Source organism: Schistocerca piceifrons, chromosome 2 (genome assembly GCF_021461385.2).
Source record: "Schistocerca piceifrons isolate TAMUIC-IGC-003096 chromosome 2, iqSchPice1.1, whole genome shotgun sequence".
In the NCBI taxonomy this organism is placed as follows: Eukaryota; Metazoa; Arthropoda; class Insecta; order Orthoptera; family Acrididae; genus Schistocerca; species Schistocerca piceifrons.
In genome coordinates this window covers 575,925,943-575,950,496 of record NC_060139.1, presented here as the reverse complement: position 1 = coordinate 575,950,496, position 24,554 = coordinate 575,925,943, and the positions used below count along the sequence as shown (strand labels likewise).

At 42.6% G+C, this 24,554-nt stretch overlaps 1 protein-coding gene across 1 annotated transcript in view; it reads right to left on the bottom strand.

Moving 5' to 3' along the window:
• Nucleotides 1–24,554, bottom strand: part of LOC124775603 (proto-oncogene tyrosine-protein kinase receptor Ret-like) — a 110,209-nt gene that overhangs the window by 68,491 nt on the left and 17,164 nt on the right. Inside the window, exons 3-5 of the mRNA XM_047250434.1 lie at nt 19,574–19,767; nt 9,890–10,021; nt 1,103–1,232 (exon numbers count right to left, since the gene is read on the bottom strand). Coding sequence (XP_047106390.1) covers nt 1,103–1,232; nt 9,890–10,021; nt 19,574–19,767 — 456 coding nt within the window. The remainder of the gene's footprint in view (nt 1–1,102; nt 1,233–9,889; nt 10,022–19,573; nt 19,768–24,554) is intronic.

Below are 24,554 nucleotides of genomic sequence, written 5' to 3'. Positions count from 1 at the left end.
ACATGTCCCATATTAATGTTCACTAATAGGTGTCCAGATGCTTTTGATCGGAAAGTGTATGGTGGTCTAACTACACATTTTACATCTGGTTGCCTCAGTAACAGGCCAGTCATGTAGAAAATGCTACCTGCATATATACAAAATCGTCACTCACTCGATTCAATATTTGCAAAAGCGCAATGCGCTTGTGCTCTAGCCGACCGTGGTGGCCGAGCGGTTCTAGGCGCTTCAGTCCGGAACCGCGCGACTGCTACGGTCGCAGGTTAGAATCCTGCCTCGGCCATGAATGTGTGTGATTTCCTTAGGTTAGTTAGGTTTAAGTAGTCCTAAGTTCTAGGGGACTGATGACCTCAGCTGTTAAGTCCCATAGTGCTCAGAGCCATTTGAACCATTTGCTTGTGCTCTGTCTCTCACTATACTCATTCGAGAGAGCTGACTTCAAAGTTGAGTAACTCAGCTGACAAACTTTCATACTGACACACTTTAAAAATCAGAAGATTCTCTCTAAGGCGACTTGGCGAGTGCATTTAGAGCAGGCACCCCTCATATCTGTCTCAGAAAAGATCAACTGTCTTGACCGAGCGAGGTGGCGCAGTGGTTAGCACACTGGACTCGCATTCGGAAGGACGACGGTTCAATCTCGCTTCCGGCCATCCTGATTTAGGTTTTCCGTGATTTTCCTAAATCTCTTCAGGCAAATGCCGGGATGGTTCCTTTGAAAAGGGCACGGCTGACTTCCTTCCCTAATCCGATGAGACCGATGACCTCGCAGTTTGGTCTCCTCCCCCAACCCAACCCAACCCAACTGTCTTGTCCGCGTCATTTATGGACAGAATCAACAAACCTCATTCTCTTGAATAAGAATCCCCTTTTCAAATTTAAGTGGGAGGACACTCCTCGTTCGGAACAAAGAATCACGTTTGGTGCGTCACTGCCTGGTCAGAAAGGTCGGAGAGCTGCAGTGTACACCAGCACCAATAGCTATCTTCAGAGATTAACGTGGAAACCCACAGTGCACGATGGCAGGCAGGTACAGTCTGCTTCCGATGTTAGTGTGTACCGATTGCGATAGCAACTGAAGTGGACTCTGTGGTGCACTGACCTGTACCTCCAGTAGAGGGTGGCGACGGCAGCGGACAGCAGCAGGGCGCTGCCCGCCACGACGGCCATCACGCAGACGGCGCCGCAGCTGGCGCGGCTGCCGGACGCAGACACCAGCGCCACCGGGGACTCTGCAACCACACAACGCCCCCGTCATAGCGTGCGGGCCATCCGGGTGCGAGCAGAAACAGCATCCCAATGTAACATGTTCAGAGGGATAAAAGGAGCTGGGCAAAATGATGCGATACTAATATAAAATCGTTTGCCATGATTGGCTGGGAGTCCCGAGAGGGCAGGTTCAGCCACCTGTATTGGAAAAGTCTTTTTTGTCCTTAGGCACCTTTCGTTCGTGAAGTATGAGCGTCATGTATTAACTGTGAAGTATAGGTGATTGTAATGGGCGTTTGCGTGTAATGCGGTGTCAATAATTTGCTGAAAGATAATAAGAGATAATAAGATAATAAGAACAGCAGCGATGAGGTAGCAAGTTTAATGCTGCGTTCACAGTGGCCGTTGCCGAACGTTACCTGGTAACAGCGGCCGACAGCTTGGTCACTGTGCGTCCGATCTCATTCGTTAGTTTTTGACGGGATCGAGTTGCATGGGTTAGGTTAGAATCTATTTTATGTATGAAGTAGGTTATATTTTAACCTCCAAGGACGGGATGGATTCCACGACTCCTCTGTGCTTGGAGACGAGTGCTGCAGTGTGGCTTTCGCTATTATAAGATGCGTGTAAATGAGCTGCATCTGTACCGGAACGAACGTGGCGAGTCCTGTAAACAGTCCTCAGTTACTGAAATTACGTCAACTTTTACGAATATAAGAGATGAAGGGAAAAACACCACGCCACGAAAGTGAAAAATGCTTAAACTTTGTGAAGCCACTTTCTTTCTCTCACCAGCGATTAGCTTCAGAAGTGACCACCACCTTAGAAACTAACAGGCGGTAATTGATGTTTTTTTTTCTTTATGTTCGTGTATTACGACAATATGTAGTTTCAGTGATACACTGCACTAGTGATCTCTCCAAAACACGTTGTTCAGAGTGTGGTTTTTTTATGCTACAGTGGCAGAATGTGCGACTTCGGTCTGTAAAGTTTTTACCAATGAGGTTATGATCACATAATAGTTAATTTACGTGGTAAAAGTACATGTTTCTGTTATATGATGCAAGGATAAAATTTGTACATAAGTATTATCTAATTAATGAAAGGTAAATTTGTGGTTTCACAGCAGCTAACTTTATGCTAAAAATGGTGAAAATTAATGCACTACCGGCTGGATATTCAGATAATCACGTTCTAGTACACTTCACTGCTCTCTAAATACTTACCCAGTGGATTTGAGAAAGGACGTAACAATATTCCTGGTGGCAGTATTATTTCAGGTTGAGTGTTGCTTTTAATAAAGAAAATCAATATTACAGCGTCTTTGCGTGCACTTGCACAGCTTCAAAATTCGGTTTACAAGAGATTGAAAATTTCGTAGAACAGGTACAAGAGTGAAAATATTAGAATTTAAATTAATATTTAGAGCATCGTAAGTAACATGTAACATATCACATAAAAGTTTTGAAACTGTACTTTTCAGAACGTGGTATAGGCCTAATTATTAGAGAGATGCAATGGATAGATGTCAAACATCAAAGTGTCAGCTCTGGTTTCACTTGAACCAGAATTGCATGTTTAATGTGAGAACTGGATTTTTTAATAGACTTAGAATCACACCGCTACAACTAGGGGCTTACTCGATATCTTTTTTGCTGAATTTATTTAACATTGTGCAGGTATTCGTCAATTAACCTTCAATGACTGTCATTCCTTATACGGGTGAACGACAAAGTTTAGTGTAAGGTACTCTTAACACTGGAGCACTGAAAAGTCGAAACACATACGTACACCACATTTGCAAACCACTTAACGTAACAGAACTTCTTCCTATTGCCACAAAAACAACGCCAGTAGGCAGTAATAATAATTTTTAACAGCTGATGTCCACCTACCACAACCCAAAAGGACCCACTACAGTAACTTTAAGCAGAAAATACGCCATCCTTGTTGCCGGAAGAAATTATTTTTCCAAGCTGTAATCCCACACCTAAAAAAGCTTTCCTGTCTCGTAGAGACTGTTGCGAGTACTCTACACTCTGTCCTCAGTTAGCGGAATAGTCAGACACGTTTTACAAATATATAAGATGACGGGAGAAACGTTCTGTTACATATTCGAGATAGTTCGTGGTGACCTTGAAATGCAAGTTGTAAACACTCTGTTTCGCTGTATTTATTTAAAGTTGTGCAGAAAGTGAAATTAAACTTCAGTGGCTGTCAATTACCACACAAGTGAAAGACAAACAAAGTGTAGCATAAGGTACTCTGAAACCTAATGCACCTAAAAGTGGAAATACATACCGTACACCACATTTGCAAACCACTTCATATTGACACTATCAGTCCCTACTGGCGTAAAATGCCAGTAAGCAGTAATAATAATTTGCAGACAACTAATGACAACCTCCCACGAAAAAGATAAGCATATAAGATTCGCCACCCTCTTCACTAGAACAAACTAATTGTTGAGGTCATAATCTATGCGTAAAATTTACAATAAAGATTTTGCATATTTGAGGTTTCGAATAAAGCTGCGATTTCAGTCAATAGATTCCGAACTATATCCCGATTACGACATTTTGATCCTCAGGATGCCACAAACTCTCTCTTTTCTTGGACTAAACTTCTCAGTTTCTCACGCTCTATATTTCGTGTGCGAGAAAGTCGGTCGATTTGACCGATGAAACCAAACTGATTTGAATTCCACCGATTGTCATCCGAATTCTGTGTGTTCGGGAGATAGGATCTGTTATAGTGTGACCGCACACATACTAGCGTACTGATTTAAAAAGATCGGCCGTCTGCGGCCGATGCTAGTAGTTGGCGGAATCAACCGACATCGGAGCCACTGTGACCGGAGACTAACGTCCCCACCTGGCGGATAGACCACCATCAACAGTGTCGCATTCCATCACCTCATGAGAACACTGCAGAGAGGTTTGGAACTTAATCCAGGACAATGGCGCAAAGATTGGTGATCATGGAGTTTGCGCCACCATTCCTGCTCTCCTCTCAGCCGTAAAGGCAAAGGCAAAATTGTCAACAGAAGCAGCGTAGCCTGACAGTGCTTAACTTCAGTGATCTGACGCGAATTGGTGTATCCTTCTCGACACGGACACTGACAGTGATGTGGTAAACATAGTATCCAAGGTCAATTCAGCAAACACAGCGGATTACGGATGTTGATAATTTTTGCTTGTAGGCCATCTAATTATGACCAAAACACAATACATAGAACAAAATCCACAGAATCTGCCACTGAGGAATAAGGGCGAAACTCGTATGGCACGAAAATTGTGTTTCATTCAGTCGTAATTAGACGGTCCAAAAGTAAAAAATTATCAGCATAGCATAATATTAAACGCAACTGTGGACGACAGGACTACAAAATTTGAAGATGTAGGTACAGTGGATACATGTTTATCTGGACAAGGTGGGATACTTTGTCACCCAGATTATCGAAAATTCGGTTAATCTGGAAATTCAAGAAAAGAAATTAGAATAACACGAGTTAAACTGCATGAAGACAAACGTGGACACAAATTACACACTATTTGAACAGATATTTTGACCATATATTGAAAAAAAATGAGTTTTCTACGCTTAAATAATCAGTAGGTTTCTTTTGAGCCAGCGTATTGCGCCATTTATGTACGGCACAGTCAAACAAGCATTTCACAAGCATTATTTCGACCTAATTTGTTACCACCTGGCGTGGCAGTGAGTTGTCGTAGTGTCCGCCATCTCGATCCTTCTGTATGTTTATAACGTCTTCAGATAGAGATAAAACTTCGTCAGCTAATCCACAATCACTGTGGTTATTGCACACTGAAGTCAAACGGTGATAATTTCGTCTACATTTGCATAGATAATACAAAGTCGTCGTACTGTGCGTCCTCGTACAGTAGGGTCGGAGGGCCTCGATCACAACGTCCGAAGACTTCCTTTCTGACACCGACACCAGTATAGTCAACGGTGACAGGTCCTACGATGCCGTCAGAGTGACAGAAGCATAGTCCGCGGTGGACCTTTCGTATAATTTTGCCACATGCCGCGTCATCAACTATTTTCACATAGACTGTACTGCTGACTATGGATAGATGGATTACTGTAATGTCGCTCGGCAATATCTTCGCTTCGTCGCGCAGGAATCATTCGACATCGAGCGCCGTGTTACGGGTGAAGTCGGGACAAAATGTGAATCGCAGAGTCCCTCTGCGGTCGTTGTACTCCATGATGTATTATTTTGAACGACGGCACGCGGTTACGGCCGCAGTAAACACCAACACCGGCTAGCTGCGCCTCACTACGGGACAAGTCACGTGTCCGCACTGTAGCAGCACCGAAGGCAGAATGACCAATCAGCTATGGAGGCGGACATTTAGTAGCTGGTTGTGGAGATATGGCCGATAAATTTATTTTCGATAGCCGTGGCAGCATAATTCCGATCAGTAAATGTCGCAGCCCTCCTCGAAAGTTCGTTTTTGTACACTAACGAAACATAACCACAGATAGCGCATGGATGGAAAGTAATAAAAAGCTGTATTAGGAAATAAATAACGTTAATTATATTTTTCCTGATGAATTATCATTTTCCCCCTAAAATGGTGCTTGTTTAGGTGATAAAAGCTGTTATTGTATCACCAGTAATACGACTTCATTTATGCCTAAGAGATGGTGTCAACTATTACTGCATTGCTTGCTTACTATCTTATGTTTAGCGACAGGTGTTTTGTACTTTTATAAAACAATAATACAGACAGTTCCGATATGGGAACGTTTCAATTGGGGGCTTCACTGTGCCTGTGCCAGTGTGGCACAAATATCGAAATCTACTCATTGCGCAGAACAGCTTAACATGTGTCATGTGTATTTTGGAAGACATTTAAGATGTAATGGTTTAAGTTTCACTAGTACTGTCAATATCTTTATGTTGTTTTTTTTAGGAATGAAAATAACATTGAAGTAAATATTGTGTTACTGATGAAGCTTACATAGTGTGTGTGTGTGTGTGTGTGTGTGTGCGAGCTTGCTTGTGTGTGTGTGTGTGTGTGTGTGTGTGTGTGTGTGTGTATTGTATGCCTTAGTATTTTATAATAAATGACACAGACGTTTTAGATGTCGAGAAACTGCAAGCTACAAAGGTATTGCCAATATATTTCTGTATTTTAACGTGGAAACAATATTGACGTAAACATTGTGTGTTGCTGATGAAGCTCACATATTTTTGATAAATAACACAGACATTTTACAGAGGCCGAAATAATACAGGCTACACCAGGACTGCCAATATAATTACGTATTTTACCCAACGAAATAGCAATGGCAAAGATAATGTGTGAGTTTACAGATTTTGAGACCCATACATTTTAGAAGTGGAAACAGTGTAATCTGCATAAGAGTTGTCAGTATCATTATATATTTCTAATAAATAATACAGGTCGCTCAGACACTTTGGAACTTGGCGCCAATTTATGCAATTTAGATCGTTAGGATTCTTTTGAACGTTACCATGATGGTGGCTCGTTTTAATGGCTGTGATTGGGACCTCTATGTGTGTGTGTGTGTGTGTGTGTGTGTGTGTTACGTGTTGTGTGCGCGTGTTACATGTTTTTCGAAGTCAGACAAATCCAGATTGACAAAGCTGTGCGTGTTTGCCTGTGAAAAACTAATCCGCTGCTCTGCTCGCCTCCAGTTGTAACAGATGGTGCAGATGTTGCGAAATTGTTAACGAGAACGGTATCATCCTTGAAGTAGGAAGCTCTCTGGATGGTTGTTTTATTTTAATCGCTGCTAAAATACTGGGCTTTGATTGGAGGAGAGCATCAGGTGGGTGTTTTTGCATAGATGTTCTCTCTTTGGCCAATTGTTGTGGCTTAAGGTGGAACCGAAAAAAATGTGACTGAACACTAAAATACTAGGCTGAAATTGGAAGATCTAAATATATGTGTGTTGTCTTGGGCGCTTTCTGATTGGCCAGCCTCCAAGAAATGGGCGTGGCTTATGAGGGATTAGGGATGTGATGATACCATAGAAGGGCACATCATGAGTACCATACAGTAAACATATCCGTACCGAAAAATACTTCAGGGTAAGCTTGACAGTACTATGATATGTACTATAAGCTGCGATGTTTTAAAAAAGAAGAATCTAAATGCTATATGAATTTTCATTATGTATGGAAAACACGAATGAACTGTCTCAACAGATAGATCAGTAATAGTAAACTAAGACACTAATGAAAAAACGAAAATGAAACTCTAAACACTCTTGTAATGACAGACGATATTTTTACAGTAAATGCAAAAATGCATTAGTGGTATCGGTAATAGGCCACGTTATTATGTCGTCTGAAATTCATTCCCAATGTTTCAGAAATAATATCGATGTTTCCTCCATAAAATAAGAAAACCGTTATTTCCAGAAGCTTCATACTTTTCTCACTTCACTGGCAATTTTGTTGCCTTGGAGTTCGATTCTCATTACGTTTTTGCCAGAACTTATGGATTTAGGAGTACCTGTCAGTGGTGGTGTACGTCTTCAAAAGCAATTTTTCGAGCAAAAATCTGAAACTGCCACACCATTTAATCACGTGAGTTTGCAAGATTTTATTTATTTTTTTACTTTTCACTAAGAGTTTTCAGTGAAAGACTATTTATATTGCCTGTTGATAATTTTTATGTAATTGTATCCCAAATGAGTGTGATTGCTTGTCGGTCACAATGTTAGGAGGTAATCACAACACAGAAAACCACTTCCCTGTTTGAATATTACCACGGTGTGGACAGTTGGCGCAGAAGCTTAGGAAAGACTACAAGATTCAACTGGCAATGGGAAGCTCAAGATCGGCAGAAATGGAAGAACCTACTGGAATCCTATACCGCATGCCGACCCAAAGTGGTCACATCACCAAGTGACTGAACTGGCTTTGTATATATCATACACTAGCTAAGTACCCGGCGGTGCCCAGATATGTGTTCTATTGGTACATCTCCTACTTACCGCCGGCCGGAGTGGCCGAGCGGTTAAAGGCGCTACAGTCTGGAACCGCACGACCGCTACGGTCGCAGGTTCGAATCCTGCCTCGGGCATGGATGTGTGTGATGTCCTTAGGTTAGTTAGCTTTAAGTAGTTCTAAGTTCTAGGGGACTTATGACCACAGCAGTTGAGTCCCATAGTGCTCAGAGCCATTTGAACCATCCTACTTACCTACTCTGCCCATCAGCTGTGCCCCCTCAGTCTGTCCATCTCCTCCTCTGTTTTTCCTGTGTCCATCTTCTCTTCCCACTTCTCTCTCCGTCCATCTCGTTACCCCCCTTTTCTGTTTCTTCCCCCTCCCCTCTTTATGTCCATCTCCTCCTACCCGATACCTGTGCCCATATCTTCCTTCCCTCTCTTGGTCTGTCCGTCTATTCCTCCCCTTCTCTCTCCACGTTATAACTCCCCCAACCCAACAGACTGTTACTGGTTCTTGCTTCCACTTTATTTCCGTCCGGATAGTAAGTAATGTGTGTAGCAAGTTTGGCTGAACTCAGTACGATGGTTTTGGAGGAAATATCGAACCTAAACACTTTTTTTTCCTTTATTAAGATTCGATTCATCCCGAAGGGGCAGGCTGGCAGCAGCTTAGTACGCCGCTCTTCAGCCTACAGAATATTTTTTTTTTTAAATGAAGCTAATAAATAATAAAAGGAGATGATAAAATCGGTGACTTAAATGGTAAAATGGCGGAAAATTGTGGAACTTAAAACATAAAAGAAAGGGTTGGCGATGCTAATAAAATACACAGGAAGCAGACAGGTAAAATAATAGACAGGCAATTAAAAAACACGGCGACAGTCTGGTTTCTGTTCGGAAGAGATATAAAATTCACACCCAGCGACAGCACGATTTTTGTTCGCAACACTTTGGAAAAGACGCACAACACTGAACACTCACTTGAACACTGGAACCTGGACAGGTGATGGGGAAGAAATGGGGAAAGGAGAGGAAAAACGAAATGAGGGGAGGGGGAGAAGGAGCCGACGGAGGACGAGGACGAGGACTCATAAGAGGGCGGGGGGGGGGGGGGGGGGCTGGGCAGAAGCGAGAGGGAGTGGGGAAAGGCATTGGAGGTGAATGCAAAAGGATTCGGGGGGGGGGGGAAGAGAAGGGAGGCAGAGATAGTGTAGGCGGGAAAAAATCAGGATGGAAAGGGGGGGGGGGGGAGGGAACCTACACACGTACACTCTTGCACTTCATTTGGATACATGGTGTTTCACAATATCTATTACGATATGGATTTCTAGCGCTTGTAGAGGATATTCAGTAGATGATTTTGATAAGGGACCCATGTCTGGAAACTTATTATTTGGATGTAAAATACGAGGGGCCTTCAATAGGTAAGCACGTTGTTTTCTCGGCAGTTTCGGTTCAAGAAATGTGGAATTTGTTGTGGTACATAGTGGAATATTCCCGCTTCAGCCACTATAGTTTCACAAAGTTCCGATAGATGGCAGCACTATACGTAACCTTCAAAACGGCAGTGAAAGCATTACTTACTGAACACCCCTCGTAGTTTAAAGACAGGACAAGCTGTGAGTTGGCACGGCCAGCTGCTCACCTGAGGACGGCGCGGTGGTGGTGGGGGAGTCGGTGGGCGCGGCGGTGGGGCGGGAGCCGGCGGCCGCCCCCGCGGTGCCGGCCTGCTGCGGCCTGCCGGCGTCCGTCTTGCACTTGCAGGACTCGGGGCGCGCGCCCCAGCACACGCCCACGCCGGCGCAGCTGTAGAGGCCGCGGCCCTGGCCGCCGATGCCGCTGGCGAACGACCGCCCTGCACACGGCACAGCCGGCGCTCACTTTCACGGTGTGTACAACCGTACCCTGTCCAAAATTACTTTAGCACTGACGGTGGTGAAAGGAAGACGTGGCGTAAGGTTTACGAGGAATGCATGGCAGGCATTCAGTCAATCCTACGGCTCCTGTAACCACAGCAAACTCCAGCAGTTGCCAAATTGTCACCCACTTCTCATTTGCACTACGCTGTTCTGTCGTATAGTTCACTGCGCAGTGAGATCTTTGTTTTTGCTATTTCTTACAGCAGGGGTTCCCAACAAAATTTTCTCGAGGACCCCCTCATCGAGCATGATTGGTACCTTGTCATATCACAGTATCAAGTACCTAAAAAAGCCTAATTCAGAGTCTTTTTATACGTTTTCTATTTTTGGTACATTGAAATATTCATTATTGAAAAAATATTGAGCTTCAAACTTTTTCAATATAGCCAGCATTGTTATTGTTAAATTTTTGATTATTGCTCAAAATCTTTGTCTTCAAATCTGGGTGTTTGGTATAACAAACTCCTTAAAAAAATAAAAATTGAGTATGAACTGAAAATGACACGAAAAATTAAAACTTGAGTGTATTGGTCTTTCAAGTGTACTACACTTGAGATTGCATTGAGTAGGCATGTGTGAAAAATAAGAAAACACTAATTTCATACAAGGTATTAGTTATTTGAAAAAAATACAGTTACAATAGAGTACTCGATCAGTATACAATTAGTTTTAATTTTCAGTTCTTAATGAGATGAGCTCAATCTGACCTTTGAGTCCATTGTTTCTGAAATATTAAAAATTAGAATATACAAAACTATTATTCTACCAGTTATACTGTATGGGTGCGAGACTTGGTCTCTCACTGTGCACAATGAAAAGCCGTTTCGAGTATTTGAAAACAAAATTTTGAGGAAAATTTTCGGAATAAAAAGGGATGACATTAGCGGAGAGTGGCGAAAACTGCATAACGAAGAGGTTCACGAACTCTATTCAAGCCCTGACATAATCAGTATTATTAAATCACATAGGCTGCGATGGGCGGGTCACGTGGCTCGAATGGATGAGGGCAGGGCAGCGCGCAGAGTACTGGTAGGGCACTTAGAGGGAAAACGTCCTGTGGGGAGACCGAGGCGTAGATGGGAGGACAATGTGAAGGGTGATTTACGGAGCCTAGGTATTGAAGGGGAATGGAAGGAAATAGCCCAAGACAGGGACCGATGGCGAAAATACGTTGCTGCGGTAATGGACTCGCGAGTCCGGTATGACCAGTGAGTAAGTAAGTAAGTATTTCTGAAATATTAGGTTCCAAACTTGAAACTTTCACTCTGAAACCCGACCGCATGTCGAGCCGATTCCTATATTTGTTTTTCATGAAACACATGGAAGAAAATGCTTGCTCACACCGATATGTGGTTGCAAATGGAAGGATCTTTTTCATTGCCTTATCTCCAAGTTTCTCGTAGTCCTTGCGTGCTGATGCCCAGAAGTCTGTAATTTTATCACCGATGTGTAAAGTGACTGTCAGTTGTCAGCTGCAAAGAGGCAGCGCGCTCAGTCTAACGGCATACAGCAGAACTATTTGCTCTATGTAATTCTAGTTTTGCGCTAGTGTGTGCTAGTGTCAGTTGGCTCTAGGAAGGCGCTAGACGCAGAAGTTAGCGTTCGCTAAAGCTCTGCTCATGCAGGAAGCGGCCAAAACAAAAATTCTGTTGTCATACGAAATATATTTAATATATTTTTTATTCTAATAGCATCTTGCGGACCCCTCTGGCATAGCTCGCGGACCCCTGGGGGTCCGCGGACCTCCTGTTGGGAACCACTGTCTTACAGTTTTTATGTTAATGTTTTGTTTGTAAAATGTAAGCTTACACCGCCGGAAGTATCACAGTTAATGAGATGTTCCAGGCTGTTATGCCGTGGTCGAATGAATTTCACACTTAAACACAACGTTTCGTCTCCATTTGAGGAGGACATTTTCATGGGGGATCGTAGCTTATTTGAGTGTTCGATTCACACCCTGGCTCGCTACTGACTGTGCGCTCCCGCGCAGTGGCGTGTCGTCACATGCTTTGAATACCCGAGCGCAACTGGCCGCTGTCGGTTGCCGTCGTCCGCTGTTGCTGTCACCCTACGATGGAAGACAGGAACACATCTTCTTCAGCAGCGGGATCCAGATGTCATTCAATTTCACGCCCTCCTCTTTCCTATTAAAATTCATGGGTGTTTAACGATCTCTATGGCGTTTTTGTATAGCGTTTCATGGTATCCGCTTGTGGCTGCCGATACTTGAGTCTTATCAATTCTATTGTAGTCAGTATCGAGCCAGAGTGTGAATCCGGCACTCAAAGAAGCTACGACCCCCCTTCAAAAAGTCCACAGCAGATGGGGATGAAACGTTGGGTATTAGTGTGAAACACATTCGACCATGGAATAAGACCCAGGAACATTTTATTCATTTTGACATTTCCGGCCATAAAAGTTTACATTTTACAAGAAGAATTTTTCCTCTGTTAATTTTCCTGTGAAGATCGATTTTCTACCTATTCTATGATATTTTATCCGTGTTCTCCACCGAGTCTGAACATAACGACCTCTCTCACCTTCAGTGCCAGGCAGCAGCCGTTGTATAACATGCCTCACGATACGCGATCAAGAGCAATGTCTGATCAAATGTGCCCTAGCTCTCATTCTAGACTGTTATAAATCTGTATTTATAAATATTGCCTCATTAGGAAGCTATGTCGTAAAGAATCAAAATGTTCGTACCATCAATCGTTATGTACTTTCCCCAATGCCACTCACGTAAGAACCTAAACCAGCTCAAGCTAGCCGCTATGCTGCAGCTTTGACAACAGAATCTGAGTCTGTAAAATGTTGACCACGCAGTCCATCATTCACAAGCCCGAAGAGATGGAAGTCAGAAGATTACTATATCAGGACTGTGTGTTGGATGTCGCATGACTGTCCGCAAAATTTGCCAGTGTGTTACATAATCAAAAAAATGTTGTGCGACTGACGTTATCGTGCTGTAAGCAGTAGTTCGTCTCTTTCTCTTGCCTGACACGGAATGTGGGCTTTTAGTGTAGCCTGTATCGTCTTGTAGTCCTCTGAAAAGAGGACTGTTTTAGTCTCCGAGATGTCCACTAGAACCAAACCTTGCCTAAGACTTAAGATTGTGCATATCACTTTGCCTGCGCATAGTTGTCATGAACCTCTTATTAGCTGCAGAATTCCCATGGTGGATGTGTACCAGTCTTCCACCCCAGGGCGATAGCAACAGAGGATGACGGCAGTCGACAACGGCCATTTGCCCTCTGGTATTCAAAATATGTGATGTCGCAGCACTGTGTGGAAGCACGTGTAAACGGAATTTCGCTGCAGTCAGTAGCGAGTCAGTGTGTGTATCGGACACTCAACGAAGCTACCTTTCTTGAAAATGTCATCCACAGATGGGGACGAAACGTTGGGTTAAAATGCGAAATCCAATCGACAGCGGCATTGTAGGTCGGAACATTTTATTAATTTTGAGTATTTTAGCTGCTGAGTATTTTTCCGGGTTGTATGGCCGTGGTCCATGGATCTCTTCAATCTCGTACGTTTCGTCCAAAGCAACGTTGGACATCTTCGGAGGTGCTCCTGGTTATGCTGAGTCTTGCCGACAGGGCAGTCAGGGATTGAAGAGTTCCATGGACCACGGCCATACAACCCGGAAAAATTCTCAGCAGCTGAAACATCCTGTCGTGAAAGCCTTCATTGTATGAATATTTTGTTCATTATTATTGTTGTTGTATGACAGCGAACAATATCAGAAGGCACTTCGTCAAATGCTATTCACTGGCGAAGTTCGATGTCGCTCTCTTAGCCAGACATTGCCGTATGAGGCGAGTCGAGAGAAAGGATTTGGCCATTACGTGCCCACACCGCCAACAATTGTTCATGCTAATGCTTCCAACTATTGTTATTGTTGATCAGAGGCCTACCATGGTAAAAGGAAAATGGGAGACGATTGGTTAGCATCACACGTACGCCACAGTAATATTAATAAGGACTTAAATTTTACGTTGCCACCAATAATAATAAAAGATATGCTGTCTGCAATCAAACCATACAGCAACTCCGCTGTTGGTAAAGTCAACCCAGGAAAGTACGAGAAAGCCGTCAGCCATATGCAGCGCATCATAGGAAAAGCTTCACACAATTAAATTATTTAACAAAAAGCGTCATAAGAAATGATCACGTCATTAGAAAAGGACAGTGACAGTGTGACAACCGTGATGGCGTCAGTAGAGTTTTTCCATTGTTATCTTAGGAAAGATGTTTAGGAAGATTCAACGGAATATTTGGTGTGAGCTTTTGATGTTCGTGCTTAGCAAACTTATGTTTTCACAAGTTTTGACTATTAATAACAAGGCTGTGATTAGCGACTGATCCCGAATGAAATTCATCTCGGTAACTCAGTATTAATTACACAAAGAAATCCCACTCACAGTTTGAATTATAAATATTGTAATACTGAGGTAATATATTTTCCAATCTGCCTTCCAAATCGACGACAAGGTTTCTTTTTCCCTCGATTTTTCGTTATGTTACAAATAAGTACAAAGTTTGATCATAAAACGGCGAGCGTCCGCTGAGGTTTTCACGCACGAAAGCAGCATTATTCCTCAAATATTTAACTCAAATTATATCGTGCTAGTGATCTTCAATAGAATTCTAGTTTGGAGCGGATGATAATATGATGATGTATTATTAAGATGTCGTTTGCGAAAAGATTTCCCCCCAAGTCCAAAATTCTGTAAAATCGACGCCAGGGTACGCATTTTCTTAAACTTCCCATATATTATCTTAAAATTTTGTTACCGCAAATAGAACTGAAAAGAAATGCAGTACAGCTCTTCGAGAACACACTTGACGTCAGTTAGATCTCTGTACATCAAGTAGCTTCCGAGTTTGTACGAGAGGAATGAAATGTTAGATTATGTTCATGTTGCGGCCAGGATGTGACATATGGTCCTCGCCTCCACGTCACTACTAAAGTAATCTCGAACACACTGTAGAGACTGTCCCACGGGAAACGGTCAATGTTAGACGATATAGAGGAACGATCTTTGGAAGCAAAAAAGCCTATTACACATGTGCTCTAAATTGCGTAGCATAAGAGATATGAGTGCTTGTGCAGTATAACATCTGTGTTTCACAGGAGCGAAGATGAACAAGTTCTCATAGCTCTGAAGATATTCATTTTAGAGCCCAATATTTATAGGAACTTTTTGCTTTCAATGATCGTTCCTGTCATATTCCTGAATATTGAGCGCTCTTCGTGTAGAATGCACAGTGCGCCATTTTCAACGCATTCCAAATTCCTGATCTTTAACCTTTCCCACGCTTTGGCTGACGTTTTCTAAATTTACCAAGGAGACGAGATAACCGTGGCGAGTCACGGGACAAGAAGGAATGAACACACAGTTACCAAAATATGAAGGATCACTACAGGAAATACACTTACTGAATGCAATTAATACTCGCTAGAAAACGAAGGCAATGATATACTCCTGGGCAACAGCTGAAGTAATACCGCCTTACAGCAAAGCATATAGCAATAAAAGCAAAACTACTAAGGAATAAGCTTTCTTAAACACTTTTATTAAGTATACACACAAATAACCTACGATCGTCTTAAAAACGTAGTTGACGCACTGCTATTAGAGCAGCAAAGTGGATTTGGGAAGGAAAAGTCTTGTAGTGACAGTTCAGGTGATGCTGAAGGAATTAGATTAGAAAAATGGAACACTGGAAGCACTAGATGAGTTTTGCTATGTCTGCAGCCAGACAACTGGCGATAGCCGAATTAGAGAGGATGTAAAATTAAAGCTTGCTAGACGAGAAAAAGCGTTTCTGAAACAGAGGTTTTTTATTAATATCCAATACAAATTTATCTGTGAGTAGTATTTTCTGAAGTTCTTTGTTTACACTGAAGCTTTTAGGAAAGTGAATTGTAGACGGTAAATTGTTTGCACAATAAGAGAATAGAAGCGTTTGAATTGTGGTGCCGCGCGGAATTAGCCGAGCGGTCTAGGGCGCTGCAATCGTGGCCTGTGCGGCTGGTCCCGGTGGAGGTTCAAGTCCTCCCTCGGGCATGGCTGTGTGTGTTTGTCCTTAGGATAATTTAGGTTAAGTTGTGTGTAAGCTTAGGAACTGATGACCTTAGCAGTTAAGTCTCATAAGGTTTCACACATATTTGAACATTTTTTTTTCTTTTTTTTTGGTGCTACAAACGAGCGTTGAAGATTAGATTGGTGAATCGAGTAACTAATGAGCAGGTACTGAATCAAATTGGGGAAAAAAGAAATTATGGTTCAATTTGGCTAAAAGAAGGGATCAGTTGACAGACATATTCTGAGGCATTAATGAATCATCAGTTTGATAATAGAAGGAAGTGTAGGAGGTAAGAATTGTAGAGGGAGACCAAGAGGGTGAGTAGTGTAAACGTGTTCAAATGGATGCACACTATGTCAGTCAGGCAAAATGAAGAGGCTTCAACAGGATAAAGTACCTTGCGAAACTGCATCGAACATAGGTCGCGACTAGGAATGTTGATAGTTCTAAAAATATCAGTAATCCGATATATAGATATTTAAAAAATATCGTTACTGGCGCACGGAGAGTCGGAGGAATGTCGACGGAGTAAAATATCGTCCTACAGGCATATAAAAACATCGGCTGCACACTCTAAATATACTGCTGGATTTAGAGCTGTGTGTTTAAGTATCGATTTATTATTAGATATGCGATACAACAACAAGCTAGCAGTGTGCTTATCCCCCTTAGAGCAAGAATTGAAGGGAAAACGATGCACGTTCACGCTTGGCGATAACCACTTTGCTAAAAATGGTAACTGCATTTAAGTGACACAATAAAAGGTGTCCGGTGGGTCTGTCGTTCGGTTTCGTCACATATCGGATTTGTCCGGAACACTTCATGTCGACTTCCCTGGTTTTTCATGTCTGCAAACGCCAGCGACCTATCAGCTGCAGTGTCAAAATTGCGTGCTGAAGTAAAACGTAGCCGTTTCCGTTAGCAGCACCGAGCGCCCATTATGTCAACGCCCACTGCAAATAACAATCTTGTCGTTTAGAGTTTTGTTCATAATTTTCAGCATCTTTTTTTCACGAATTCAGTTTTGAAGAAATAGCACACTAATTATGTTAAATTTTTTTAAACTTAACTGATGTGCTGTTTCTTTACATTGGATATCTTGTTGTTCCATTCACACCGCCACTCCCCGCCCCCCCCCCCCACCCCCACCCCCCAGTGCCACCTACACATGCTTCACATAGACAGAGAGAAAGACTGTACTTGATGAAAGCTCAAAAAGTAGTAAGACACCTTTTTTTGTTTGTGGTATGTTCCTATGGTAACAAACTGCTGAGGCCGGTTGTTGTGGCCGAGCGGTTCTAGGTGCTTCAGTCTGGAACCGCGCGACCGCTACGGTCACAGGTTCGAATCCTGCCTCGGACATGGATGTGTGTGATGTCCTTAGGTTAGTTAGGCTTAAGTAGTTCTAAGTTCTAGGGGACTGATGGCTTCGGATGTTAAGTCCTGCCGGCCGCGGTGGTCTCGCGGTTCTGGGCGCTCAGTCCGGAACCGCGCAACTGCTACGGTCGCAGGTTCGAATCCTGCCTCGGGCATGGATGTGTGTGATGTCCTTACGTTAGTTAGGTTTAAGTAGTTCTAAGTTCTAGGGGACTGATGACCACAGATGTTAAGTCCCATAGTGCTCAGAGCCATTTGAACCATTTTTTTGTTAAGTCCTATAGTGCTCAGATCCAAACTGCTGAGGTCATCGGTCACTAGGCTTGCACACTACTTAACCTAACTTAAACTAACTCACGCTAAGGACAACATACACCCCATGCCCGAGGGAGGGCTCGAACCTCCGACGGCGGGATCCGCGCGAACCGTGGCAACGCGTCCAAGACCGCGGGGCTACCTCGCGCGGCTAAGACACCTTCACACAGCGAAAGTAAAATTATGTTACACTACAATTTCAAAAGAACAATTTAAAATATTTACCGAAAATTGCGAAAAAAATATAATATGAAATAAAAATATCGGGCCTCAGTATTGCCATTTCGATATCGATATATCGGGAAAAATAATGTCGCCGAAATATATCTGTACTTTTTGCAGAAAATATCGATATTTTATCAACAGCCCTAGTTCCGACTGGAAACTACAACAACAACAGAAGAAACAATACAAAAGAGGAGGGCGTTGAAAATGAAAACGCGAGAGTTTTAGACGAGTCAGCCGACATATTTTATGCAGTATTTTAGCAAGACAAGTGTACCCCAGGCACTTAATACGAATTGTTGAAAGTCTATATAAACAAACAAAAATCTTGAGAAACACGAGAAGAAGGAAGACTGCAGCCGTAACAATTAGTAGAAGTAGCTTATCGTCTGCACTTCAGTATTGACGTAGCCAAAGATAATCGAAGCCAACCAGGCAATAAAAATAGGATCAGATAACTGGATAAACATCAAGATGTAAGTTGACGACCAAATAATTTTACAATAGATGGAGGATGATCAACAAAGAGCATTTCTTTGCCTAGGCCAGGTACGCATGGTTACTGTTTCAATATTTCTCACAGAACTACTAACAAAAAATTGTGGCTCTTGAGGTAAATAATGTTAAATTGTAACGCTTTAGAAAAAGTTTTCGGTTTTAACTTCTTAGGTTGTGAGGTAAGCTACCACCTGAAAATGACATGCACAATAAGTTTGATAAATATCAAATGATTCGTGCTACAGCACAATGAATGCTAGGCAAACAAGTGCGGAAGGAAACAAAAATAAAATTTGATAAAGTGAAGGTTACAACTGTTTTGACATACGGCTCAGAATAGTGGAAAATAAGAACGCAAAATAAAACAACAAGTGATTATAATTAAAGTGCAGCTACTCAAAAAGGTCCAGTATGGGCTGTAATTACCATATTGTAGCGGAATTTGGTAGTATGCTAATACGTTAATGCAACACCGATTTAGGCTGGAAAAAAATTAGCTCCAGTTTTGGCCACCAGTGCAAATCTGGCGTTGTACAGCATCTCGTCAACATTTCCGGTGCTCGTAGTGAGCAAATTGTGTAAATGGCAGTTAATAATAAAATCAATATTACGCCTTTCTCTCTTGTTTGATCTTTTGTGCCTGCATTCTACTCCTAATCCCTTACATGTGGAAACATTTCTGTACGTCTTCTTTGGATTCACAGCGCCAGAATTACGCCTGGTGGCCAAAATATGAACTAATTTTTTCCAGTATAAATCAAAATCTACCAAGTTTCGCTGCCGTACGATAATTACAGCGCACGCTGGCTCTCTGTGAGTAACTGCACTTTGATTATAGCCACGCGGTACGTGTACTAGCCAATGAAGCATCACCAAATTCTTGCTCGCAGCTTGATACTTTTTCAGAAGTGATGGTCAACACTTTACGACTAGCCCTGGAACGCCTTCGAGGCAAAGCGCGTGTCGGCTGTACTCACGGACGCAGTCCTGAGGACAGAGGGCAGAGATATTCTCCAGCGGGTCGCAGAAGCCGTCCGGACAGTGGCGGACGTCCGGCGTGCAGGTGGCGTAGTGGGGGATCAGCTCCGTCGAGAAGTTGGCCTTCGCACCCCGCCATGCGCAACCGCCAAGCGGCGCCACCTCGGGACGCGCCGTAGAGTTCCTGCCCTCGCTGTAACAGGGAGCAGCTCGCTGCACTGCCGGCCGGTCAGGCAGGGAAGGCAGCAGGCGCCCTCATCTCTGATGTTAATGCAAAATGTGTGATGTTATTCACATGGAACACTCCGCAGCATCCGTCCTCAAAACAAGTTTGAGGGGCTCCTTGTGACGGGCCATAAAGTGATATTTTAATTCTGTTGTCGTCATGGTAGTCTTTTTGTTTTAACCTATTGGTGTAGTAACGCAAATTTATGATGTTATTGGTTAAATATTAATTGTTATTTATTGTAATGTCACTTACACTGAGGTGACAAAAGACGTTGGATACCTCCTAATACTGTATCTGACCTTCTTTTGCCCGGCATAGTACAGAAGCTCGACGTGGCGTGGACTCGACAAGTCGTTGGAAGCTGCTGCAGAAATATTGTGCCTTGCTGCCTCTACAGCCGTCCACAGATGCAAAAGTATTGCCGGCGCAGGGAGTTGTGCACGAATTGACCTCTCTGTTTTGTAACGAAAATGTTCGATGGGGGTCGAGCGAAGTGACCGAGCAGTTCTAGGCGCTACAGTCTGGAACCGCGCGACAGCTACGGTCCCAGGTTCGAATCCTGCCTCGGGCATGGATGTGTGTGATGTCCTTAGGTTAGTTAGGTTTAAGTAGTTTTAAGTTCTAGGGGACTGATGACCTCAGCAGTTAAGTTCCATAGTGCTCAGAGCCATTTGAACCATTTGTTCGATGGGTCTTATGTTGAGATACCTGGGTGGCCAAATCATTCACCTGAACTGTCCAGAATATTCTTCAAATCTATCGCGAACAACTGTGGCTGGTGACATGGCTCATTGTTATCCATAAAAATTCCATCGTTGTTTGGAAGCATGAAGTCCATGAATGGCCGCAAATTGTGTCCAAGTAGCCGAACATAACCATTTCCAGTCAATGATCAGTTCGGTTGGGTCAAACGACCCAGTCCATTCCATGTTAAGACGGCCCACGCCATTGCGGAGTTATCACCAGCTTGTACAGTGCCTTGTTGACAACTTAGTTCCATGGCTTCGTGTGAACTACGCCACACTCGATCCCTACAATCAGCTTTTACCAACTAAAACAGGAATTCATCTGATGAGGTCCAGCCGATATGGTCACGAATCCAGGAGAGGCGCTGCAGACGATGTCGTGCTGTTAGCAAAGGCACTCGCGTCCGTCGTCTACTGCCACAGCACATTAACGCCAAATTTCGGCGCACTCTCCTACAAGATACGTTCGTTGCGCATCCCACATCGACTTGTGCTGTCATTTCACGCAGTATTGCTTGTGTTATCACTGACAACTCTACGCAAACGCCGCTGGTCTCAGTAGTTAAGTGAAGGCCGTCGACCACTGCGTTGTACCTGGTGAGAAGTAATGTCAGAAATGCGGTATTCCCGGTACATTCTTGAGACTGTGGATCTCAATATACTGAATTCCCGAACGATATCCAAAATGGATGCTCGATGCATCTAGCTCCAACTACCATTCCACGTTCAAAGTCTCTTAATTCCTGTCGTGCGGCTGTGATCACGTCGGAAATCTTTTCACATGAATCACATGAGTGCAAATGACTGTTCCCCCAGTGCAGTGCCCTTCTACACCTCGTGTATGCGGTACTGTGTGTATGTGCACATCCCTATCGTATGACCTTGTCACCTCAGTGTACATGTGTCTGTATTCAGTAAGTTGCAAAATGCCGATGCAGAAGCAAAATCATTTGTTCACGCCTCGAGCGGCAAAGATAATAATTACATCGGTGGCGCACAGCAGCAGCAATTCGAGCGGCGAAGATGCTACGATAGTCGCAGCCGCCCACAAGAAGAAGAAACGGCCTTCTGAAATAATTACTTACTTGTTAAAGTGATAACTCTTTACGTTGGTCTGTGTAAATGATTCCAAAATGGTTTAACGTTGATCTTGTGGTCGGTTTCAGAGAGGTACTTATCGTGGAGAAGTCGTGTTGAGCAGTCAACACTGAAACAGTATGCGACGTGCTGAAAGTTACAGTAAGCTGCAGTGCTGGTAGTCACAGCGGAGTTGTAGTACTCGCAGTAATCGCAGTGTTTGACAAGTTACAGGTCAAAGCAATTACTGGCTCGAGATGGTTGTTTTGTTTAGCTGTTCAAAAATGGCTCTGAGCACTATGGGACTTAACATCAGAGCTCATCAGTCCCCTAGACTTAGAACTACTTTAACCTAACTAACCTAAGGACGTCACACACATCCATGCCCGAGGCAGGATTCGAACCTGCGACCGTAGCAGCAGCGCGGTTCTGGTCTGAAGCGCCTAGAACCTCTCGGCCACAGCAGCCGGCTGTTTCGCTGTGTGAGTTCCGCCAGCGAAATACTGTCTACTGTTTCCCACCGTGAATCAATGAATTACTGCTGAGGCAAATCTGGCTATGTAATGGTAAAGAGAAGGCTTTAAGATTTTGTTGGAGGTGGAAGTATTTTATTGTGGAAACTGCATGGAGATCAAGTATTTACTGTAACTGAATTTGAGGTCACATACTGACCTATACTGTTCCGTAAAGTCTAACCAGTTTTTCGGTGCTGCATGCTAAGAATTAGTTGAGTGCTACAGTGGGTAGTACTCTCTGATAGAATTGTGCGTTTGCCGTGGTGATTTGTAAGAGTTACACATACTGAGAGGAGAGTGTTGGTGGTACGAAGAAGTGGACTCTTATCGTGCTTTGAGTAACAGTTACTCAATTTGTGATATTTGACACTGAACTGTCACTAGATAATTTCGGAACATAACTATTTATTCATTGTGCACTATTGATAACCTGTAAACTGTCCATATCTTCCCCCTGAACTATAAACAGGAACCATTCATACAGGCACGTTATTGCATTATCATTACTTTCGTCTGCCTAAGTGGCAAGTGACCATTCACTTAGGTAAAGACAGTGGATCGCGATTTGCTAACTGCTGAAGAGGCTTAAATTTCGCTCTGATTTTGTAGCTTCAGGTCCTAAAGTGGTGGTGGCACGTAGGGTTTTTCATTTTTACTCGTATATTTGCGAACGTGAAATCACTTCACTGTGGGACAGATTTTTTATGACATTCGTCCACTATTGTCGACTTCTTTGGTATGAGAACGCTACGGTGCGTATAAGGAAAGTGATATTATCTCCAAACCATACTATTTTAATCCCAGAGGAATGAAAAAAGTGAATTATAAGACATTAAATTAAAGTAAATGAAAAGTTTAAAAGAGTTCGCAAAGGAAAAGATATTTAGAGTAAGACATTTTTTCTTTGCTGCTAGTTAAGCGAACAAAAGAGTTAAACTTCCGACATACAATGAATTAGCTTATGATATTATCTGAGCAGAATTTCAAATGAAAAAGTCAGACGATATTTACAATAATGGGTATTTACTCTAGTAGATAACTAATATTGAAAGGAGTACTTCATGGTAAAATTTTTTTGAAAGAAAATTAAGACATAATAGGGTATAAAATATTTGTTTTCCATCATCGCAGAATAGAACATAAGTTGCATCGTTGGCTAAGGCTTCAGTTATTTCTTTGGTCTGAAATGGCCGGCATTTATTCACAATCTGAAGAGAAGCTGTAACATTACGTAACATGCGAGTAATGTACTGTAAGAAGAGGAAATTGAATAAGTGATAGGCTTGCTCTGAATCAATTAACTTGAGTGATAGACGATATCGTGGAAATGCTGCATAAGTCTCACTCATACGACGAATGGTAGATAATACGTAGCAAATATTTCACGTCGTATCTTCTTGCATTTCAGTGAATTGCTTACCACAGTGTGTTACTTTATAGAACTGGAAAGAAAAGACCGGATGATACCACAATATTCATTAAGACATTTAACTGTAGCGAGTGTTATGTACTCTACAAGTACAGCTACATACTTGCAACCTACTACAGACGCCTGGTTCTTTTAATCGGTGGACAGTTCAGTTGCTAGTTCGAAATTTAAATTAAATAGTTACAGCTTTATGCATTTGTATGCACGATGTAAGTGATGTTTACTAATAAAGTGGATGTGAAACACTGTTCTCTACTAGGAAACATTTCTTTTTTTGCAAAATAGTACAATAAGTGTGTACCACTGATAGGGTCTCCTTCTCGAAAAATAGAGCAAGTAGTGGTAATCCTGAACTGTGTACAGTACATACTATTTTTGTACATAAACATGACGATATTTTTTCGTCACAGTGCATCCTCTCATTAAAAATACTTCCAGACTAGCAGGAAATTGTCACGTGCTGGAATAAATGGATTGTGTATGACGGATTCCTTCCTGTCTACGGCTGCTGTTCACATTTATTCGTGAAACCATCTCGCTACGACAAAAAGCCTTTATTTTATTGATAGCCATTATCGTATGCATATCATTATGTCACCTACTTAGTATACAAAACAAGCTGCCCTAATTTGAACTTTTTCGATGTCCTCTGTCAATCCTAATGGCAGGGATCGCATACTGTGCAATAGTACTCCAGAAGTGGCCGGACAAGCGTAATGCAGGCAGCCTCTTTATCAGATTTTTTGCATCCTCCGAGAGTTCTGCCAGTAAAACACATTCTTTGGTTCGGCATCCCCACAACATTTCCAATATGATGGGTCCAATTTAAATAGTTCGTAATCGCAATCCGGAGGTGTTTTAGTTGAATCAACGACGTTTAACCTTATGTAATTTATCGTATAAACGAAATTTAACGGAATTTTTTATTACTCACGTGGATTATCTCACATTTCATTATTCAGTGTCAATTTACGCTCTCCGTAT